Raw genomic sequence first — 8,391 nt, 5'->3', positions numbered from 1 at the left:
TAGTTCTTACTTAGTATTTATGTCTTGTTTTCAGTACAAATATCTTAAAATGCTTAAATTAAAATGCATTTTCTTGATGAGCAAAATGACCAAAGAAAATAAATCTAGCTGTTAGACAAAAAAATAAAAACTTAAAATTTAAGTCAATTTGTGCACACTGTAAAAAATACTTTGCTGCCTTAAAATTTTTTGTTGAATCAACTTGGATTTACAAGTCATTTCAACTTACTATTATTTATCTTGACTAGAGACGAGTTGTTATAACTTATAAAATTAAGTTGACTTTCTCTTTAAGGCAGCAAAGTATTTTTTACGGTGCATAAAACAAGAAAATAAATGCCAATGGGGTAAGAAAAAAATCTTGAACTTTTTTCTTTAACACTTAGCTTAAGAAAAATGTAAGAAAAATTAGCAAATTTTTTACGGTCAAGAATTTTTTAGATATTTGTACTGAAATAAAACTTAAATACTAAGTAAGGAAGTCATTTTTTCAGTGAAATAGTAGATTGAATTGACTTGCAAAACCAAGGTTATTTTTATAGTGTACATTAAAGAGTGAATGATGATTGGTCATTTTACTGTCTTTCAGATGTTTGCTTTAGTGGGTGACTTTTCATTACCAACAGCTCATTTAAGGAAATATTTATGCCGATAATTAAATATAAATACATATATACGTAACTTAGTAACATAAAAATATATGTTGATTTAAAAAACATTTAAAAGTTTTTACAGCATACACTACTGTGAGTCGGATGAGGATTTGCTGGTCACAGCCTCCTTACAGAGGATATTCTTTTCCGTGAGCTGTTTACACCTAAAGAACTCCATGTACGCCTGTTTAAAGGAATCTCCAGACAATGTGTACAGCATCATGTTAAAAACTGTGTTAAGAACAGGGATTGGTCTTGATATCACATATACAGCATGCACACCGTGATCCAACATGTAGGTGACTTTCGGCATGATTCTTGTGTAAATTCTCAAAGCTCGTAGTACGTGATAAGGCAAGTAACACACAATAAAGCAGGTCAATATCAACACAACAACTCTTCTTGCCTTTATTCGTACCCTGCTCTTTGTATGAGGACCCTTCCCTAACTTTCTCATGATACGCCAGTAACACAAACAGACCACGATTAGAGGCGATATATATCCCACTACAGTCAGCACCCAGCTATACGGCCAGATGAAGTCTTTGTTAGTGCTGGCGAGGTCCGGACATATGGTTTTGTTGTTCTCAAGTTTTAATTCAAACTTGTTAAACATTGGAGATATCATGGCCAACACAACAACCCAGACCAACACACAGGCCAGCATACCCCAGCGCATCTTCTTCATTTTCTCCTTCTGCGCCGGACGAACAACTCCAACGTAGCGGAAGATGGACAGACAGGTGAGAAAGAGGATGCTGCCGTATAAGTTAAAATGAAAGATAAAGTGCGTGAAGCGACACATATCAAGTCCCAGTGTCCAGGTGTCATTGTTGTTGTAGTAGTAAACTAAGAAGGGCAGGGAGGACATGAGTAGAAGGTCACTGACGAGAAGATTTACCATGATGATGGTGATGTTGGTCCATGGCCGTACTTTAAACACGTACACCACCAGAGCTGTGATGTTCCCCACCATACCAATGATAAAGATGACGCTGTACATGACTGGCAGATAGTAGCGCTTTATGAGATCATCCACATGGACGCAGTTATCATTCAAACTGTTCTGCGACATGATTCTCACTGCAGAAATAGAAAAGGAAATTGAGAATACAGATAAAGGGTTAAACCTTCATCCAAATGAAATTACAAAAATGGTTCTGTGTCACATGAGTCACAGAGAAAGCTTTTAGTTATAACTGATTTCATGTAATAATTCCTTTCTCAATTCAGACAGTCATCATTAACCTGCATGCAGTCTTCAGCCCATATTAAAATAATTTTATCCCCGACATCTTTTGAGAAATAATTTAACATTATCATATTATTTTATACACTTTTGTTTTACTAAATGTTTTGATATTCATGAAAAATACCATATCACATTTACTCTGTAAACATAAACATATTTTTAAAACTTATTAAACATAACTTCTTACAATCAAACTTCACCACCAACCTCTGGCTCTGCAGATGAAAAGATTATGATGATCAAGCAGAGTTTAAATTATCTCACCCTCCCACCCATAGCTTTGACTTCCTTCTGCGGAAAATTATTTATTTGCTTTCATTTTTGTGGTGGCTAAATTCAAGTGTAAATACATCTGAAAAGACAGACAAAAGATTTATAAGGAACTATAGGTGGGGCAACCTAACCTCCACAAACCACACCCAGCTCACCCCACTACACAAATCTGATCACTTCCTCCTCACTCTTGAACTCCCCCAGTCACTGCACACAATCCCCATTGGTCACGTTCCGGCCCAACGTTCCGCCATCCCAACTAACTCTCTCTGTTAGATACAAATAATGCCACAGACACCCTATGCTCCACTCTGACAGAAATCAGACAGTTTATTCCCTCTGACATCTGGACCGGCCCGGGCCACATCATCTGCCTCTTGACTATCTGAGGTTCTCCGTGAGCATCGCTCCAGACTAGGGCTGCAGAGAGGAAGTGGCGCAGATCGCAAGATCCTGCTGACCTCTGTCTCTATCAGTCTCTTCTTGCCTCCTTCTCCACTGATGTCTCCTCTGTTAAAACCCAATACTCAAAAATCAACAGCTTACCTGACTCTCACACTCTCTTCAAGACCTCTATTCTTCTTTGTCCGCCTGCCCCCCCACCTTCATCTGACTTAACAGCTGATGATTTTGCTTCCTTCTTTGTGAAGAAAATGAAGACTATCAGCAATCAGTTCTCCGAGCCGCCGCTTCTTGCGCATGCTCAAACCTCTGAGGCATGCTCACTTCCCTCCTTCTCTCTCCTATCTGATGCGGACATTCTTTGCTTCTAACAACTCGACTACCTGCCTGCTAGATTCCATACCCACCCATCTCCTTCAGGCCATCTCTCCGTCGGTTATCCCTGCTCTCACCCACATTATCAATTCATCTCTTTCCACTGGTATCTTCCTCGCAGCATTTAGGTGGATGCTGCACATTGGTGGTGGTTGAGAAGATTTCCCTGCTCATATGTTAAGCGCTTTGAGTGCTGCAGAAAGGCGCTACATAAATGTAACAATATATTATTATTTAAAGAGGCTTGGATAACCCCGCTGCTGGCTAAAGAAACCAACACTCAATCCTTCTATGCTAGAGAACTACAGACCCGTTTCTCTTCTTTCCTTCATTGCAAAGACTCTTGAACACGTGGTGTACTTCACATAAAATAACCTCCTGGATAGCAATCAGTCTGGTTTCAAAACCGATCACTCCACTAAGACTGTGCTGCTCTCAGTCATTGAAGCCCTGAGGCAGGCAAGGGCAGCCTCCAAATAATCTTTGCTGATCTTACTTGATCTATCTGCTGTTTTTGACACAGTCAATCACCACATCCTCCTGTCGATCCTCATTGCTATGGGTGTCTCTGACACAGTGCTTCTATGGTTCAAGTCGTACATCTCAGGTAGGTCATTTAGGGTGTCCTGGAGAGGTGACGTCTACGAACTTCAACGTCTCAATACGGGGGTACCTCAAGGCTCCGTGCTTGGACCACTACTCTTTTCGATATACATGACATCCCTGGGTTCTGTCATTCGAAAACATTGCTTTTCCTACCACTGCTATGCGGATGACACTCAACTCCACTTGTCGTTCCACCATGATTATCCAATGGTTTCTCCTGGCATCTCAGCATGCATGAGGGACATCTCACTCTGGATGAAGAATCACCATCTCCAGCTTAACCTTGTGAAGAAAAAACTGATTGTCATATCATCTAAACTAAAGACTCATCACAACCTTTCCATTCAGCTAGGTTCCTCGACCATCATGCCTTCCTGGACAGCCAGAAGCTTGAGAGTGATAATTGATGATCAGCAAATTAAACCTTTCCTAAATGAGCACGATACACAGGTCCTAGTCCAAGCTCTTGTCCTGTTCAGGCTGGACTACTGCAATGTACTGGCTGGACTTCCAGCCTGCACAACCAAACCCCTACAGATGATTCAGAACGCAGTGGCAAGAGTGGTCTTCAATGAGACAAACATCACGCCTCTCTTTGTCAAGTTACACTGGCTTCCTATAGCAGCTCGCATCAAATTTAAAGCTCTGCTCCTGGTCTTTAAAACCACCACTGGGTCAGCACCCCCTTACCTTCACTTGCTTATACAGCCTTATGTACCCAAAAATGGCTAAAATCCCATCTCTTCCACCATTACCTCAATTCCTAATAGAGGACTTACTATCTTTCTCTATTTTCCTTTTTTTATCTCTATCTGTACATTTAAAAAAAAAATAACCCAACCCATGGCTTTGTATACTGTGTTAGACTTAATGTGACTATTTCCAGTGCACTTATGTATTGCTGGTTTTGTGTTGCTATAATTGCTTCTATTGTTTACCTCATTTGTAAGTCGCTTTGGACAAAAGCTGCTAAATGACTAAACATAAATGATGTGAAAGATGTGTTGTTATATTTCTGTGATCTTCGTGCTAGACAATAAAACACACAATAAAAAGTCCCACAGGCTTACATTGAAAGGGGTGAATCCCTCAGGGGTCTCTTGTGGGACCTCTTTTATTTTCTTTGTTCCCGTTTTGTGAGAAAATATATTATTTCACATCATTGTTATGCTAACGATACTCAGATTCAAGTGATTTTCTCAGAGCTCTGACTACATTTGTATTTTATGACAGCATTTTTTGCATGCAACCCTTGACAGAGCTGACAAATATTGCAGTTTTTCGTCATCGTTTCCTGCATGTAGGTCCAGAAAGCTGTTTTTTTAACCTTAATAAGTAATTTTCTAAAGCGGTCATTTTTTCTTATAACAACACACTATTATTATTATTTCAACACATTCGTTTTAAGAGAGTAGCTTTGTTAACTTATGCAGCGTATACCATAAAACTCCATCTCACAGGTGAGCACTGTGAAACATCAGCTCATTTTTATTGGGATGTCTTTCATTCATGTGACATCTAACACAACTATCTTTTTTTACATTCATGTTCTCTTTCTGTAGTAAGACTTATGCAAAAGCTTTATTTCCTTTACATCTGAGAATAACTTGCTTTGCTTGACTTCCTGGTTTCTCTCTTCCTCCAACCATGCATTTGCTTTCTGGCTCAGCTCATCTCTCATGCTTTCAAGAAAAGTCTGCGACTGGTTTTAACTACAGTGATTATTACTTCTTGTCCATAATCTGTTCCCAATGTCCACCACTTACAATGCTATTACCCTGACATGGCCACTTTGACCAGCGGGAAGCGGCCGCACATCAGGCCGCCAGACGGGGTTGCTATATACCTCGCAATGTATAACTATTATCAGACCGGCGCTCGCAGCCCTAAAACACTACCGGCTCACCGGGAAATGTCCCGACTCTCCCAGTGGCCACTCCGCTACGGCCACCTTTGGTTGTTTAATCTTTACACTCATTTCAATCTTCCCTCATCACTTACTCCTGTTGGGCCATACCTTTTAACTTCAAAACTTTCTGCATCTTCCTCTCTGCTGTATTAGCTTACACCTGGTCCCATGTATCACATTGGTCTTTACAGAAATACATAGAATTTCCCTATAGTATTGGCTACGCCTTTTCCCAAAATTAAAATGTCCATTTGTAATATCCGACCTTCATGGCGTCAAAATGGTACCGGTTGACCTTCCATAGCTACTATTTTAATGAGGTCAAGGCTATTACGTGACAAAATATAAGCTCTCGTGCAGCTGCCCTCATTATGACCGTGCACAATAACCACAACAGTTTCACGATGATCCTGATGTAATCTTTCTCTTTTCCAATCAGTGGCTATTTCTTTGTTTGTGTGTTCCACAGTTGGTTCACTTTTGACCTTTCTGCATTTTGTTGCATGCACCCAAATGGCACGTTCAGCTACTTTCATGGCAGTGTGAGTGACCAACAGCACTTGGTGTGGTCCTAGCTCTGTACAGAACATTAAGTCTGAACAGTAAGATGTTAATTTTCCATCGCTATATATCACATAGCCAACTAAACTTAAGGTCAAGACAAAAAAATGTAGCTTTGTTTACTTATGCAGCTTTTACCATAAAACTCCTAAAGAACAATAAATGCTCAAATCATAAACAGTAGAAATTAGTGAAGATAAAATTTTCCATGACAGTAGCGATGTGGTTCAACTGAGTCGGTTCGCGATTCAGTTTGAGTCATTCCAACAGCGCACACGCGGATTAAATCGTTTGCAGTGGTTCCTCATTAAAGCAATAACAGAACGGAAATGCAACATTGACATTTAATATATTAAAAAAAGTCTGCAGATACCTGTCGTTTGTCAGTCATGAAGATCATCTTTAAACCATTTAATGGAACACGGAGGCATTTTTTTAAATGAAAAATGTCATGAAATGTTTGATACACTATTTTTACATATACTGTATAATGAACATGAAAATACATTGAATTTAGTAATTAGCATAGCATGGTATTTCCATAAAACACTTTAAAAGGTAAATCTACACTTGCTGTGGCTATTTTTGCAATGTCAGCACAGTGGTTTCGTCTTCATTATGTCAGCTCCATTGCAAAATTTAGCTAGCACTGCAGTAGCCTACTTAGTATATACTTTATTAACACCAGAGAAGTATATACTTTTTTGAATTTGTGAGATCAATTGAGTCTGGGCATATATTTTCCATTGCTGCTTGTTTACCAAGTGGGTTTTGCTGCCCTCTAAAGGTCCATGGTGGTACTACAGGGTGGGGTTGTAATAAAAATGTCCATTTTAAATGTTTAAAATCTAGTTTATTTAAAAGATGACAATACAAATCCATACAATGAAAATTTAGGAATTTAAAAATATATATATTATACAAAGGTCCTGTTTTATTTATTAAAGGTCTTGCTTCAAGACCTAGATTGTGAAGACTAAGCAAACAGTAGTAAAGTGATTTATTTATTTATTATATGTCCTTAAAAATGATACACAGACATGCGTTAACGTTACTGTATGCAATACGTGAATTTAGTAATTTGCAAAACAGACAAATATAAGAAAAGTTTTTGATAGCATATGCTTAAAAAAAATTATAATAAGGGGGTCCTTGTAAATGTTTTTCCCCTGATACCAAAAAGTTTGTGAACCCCTTGTTTAGACTACTGGGGCTCAGTAGAAAATACAGTAGTGATGGGAACCCTTGCATTTCTGGATTAAATTAAAATACACTCAAAAAATGATTCATTGGATTAACTCAATAAAATTGTGGGCAGGATTTCCATCCAATATGAATGTGTACCCATAACTCATAAAAACCTGCTTTACACAATAAAAATATATTGAGTTGGTCCAACTCAATTTAAAGTAAATGGCAATACTCAATTAGTTGCCTCAACTCAATTTAGTGTAGTCTGAATAACTCAATTTAGCATAGTTTGAATAACTCATCTTTCTCAAGTCTTTCTCTTTACCTAAAAATGCATAAAATAACACTTAATTAAAAAAATTACTCTCCAAAAGCAGTTGCATGCAAAGCATGCTGGGAAATTATTTTTCCAGAACCCAAACTCAATCTAATTTTGTTAACGCAATTAAAAAGAAATCAATAAATTATAGTACATATTTATTTTGTGTTATACTATTTAAATATATATACTTATTGCTCTTAATGAGGTATTTTACATTTATTGAACACAATTTTAATGTGTCATTTCTAAGAAGGGCTTGAATCATTTTTTTGAGTGTATAGACTTAAAGGTATTGCGGAGGATTTTCTTTTTCCGGGTGGATCATCAAGACTATTGGTCCTCCTACTTGTCAATCAGGAGTGTTGTGCAATTGCATTTTTTTAAAAAGTGGAGAAGGCGGTTCTTTTCTAAAATTCGAGAAAATCCTCCGCTATACCTTTAAACTCATAAGACAGTTAGTACACCATTTAATAGACCTAGTAATACTAAGTGCAAAATACATCATGAAAGCTGTGTGTTGGGATGCATGATCTCTGAAAGCCAAACTTGACATTTGAAATCAACAAATCAAATAACAAACACACCCCCACCCCAATAAAATCTGGACCTTCTTTTGATAGACCCGCCCCACACATACGCAACGTGAACAAACATTAAAGAGCTGAAATCAACATAACCATTTATTCTGAACTGTCTTTCCATGGCTTGCCATCCACTTAACACAATGCAGGTGTTTTTAGTATTAAAATTAGAAAAAAATTGTCATTGGGAGAAACTTAAACAATGCTTAAACAATGCCAAAATCATATGCCAAACCTGAATAAACTGCATAAAATTAATGATAAAA

General features: G+C 37.9%; 1 protein-coding gene across 1 annotated transcript; it reads right to left on the bottom strand.

Moving 5' to 3' along the window:
- Positions 1-249: 249 nt before the first annotated feature.
- On the bottom strand, positions 250-2,165 carry LOC135735454 (2-oxoglutarate receptor 1-like). The gene is made up of 2 exons (XM_065253879.1): positions 2,093-2,165; positions 250-1,736 (listed from the first exon to the last, which is right to left on the bottom strand). The coding sequence occupies exon 2, from the start codon at positions 1,726-1,728 to the stop codon at positions 742-744; it is 987 nt and encodes a 328-aa protein (XP_065109951.1). The 5' UTR covers positions 1,729-1,736; positions 2,093-2,165; the 3' UTR covers positions 250-741.
- Between the last annotated feature and the right edge of the window lie 6,226 nt (positions 2,166-8,391).

This window comes from Paramisgurnus dabryanus, chromosome 4 (assembly GCF_030506205.2).
Source record: "Paramisgurnus dabryanus chromosome 4, PD_genome_1.1, whole genome shotgun sequence".
Taxonomy (NCBI): Eukaryota; Metazoa; Chordata; class Actinopteri; order Cypriniformes; family Cobitidae; genus Paramisgurnus; species Paramisgurnus dabryanus.
Note: the sequence above shows the minus strand (reverse complement) of the source record. Positions and strands in the feature narration are given on the sequence as shown.

What these genes read in the sequence shown, in the direction of transcription:
- LOC135735454 (XM_065253879.1), bottom strand. Translation starts at nt 1,728, where the DNA reads ATGTCGCAGAACAGTTTGAATGATAACTGCGTCCATGTGGATGATCTC.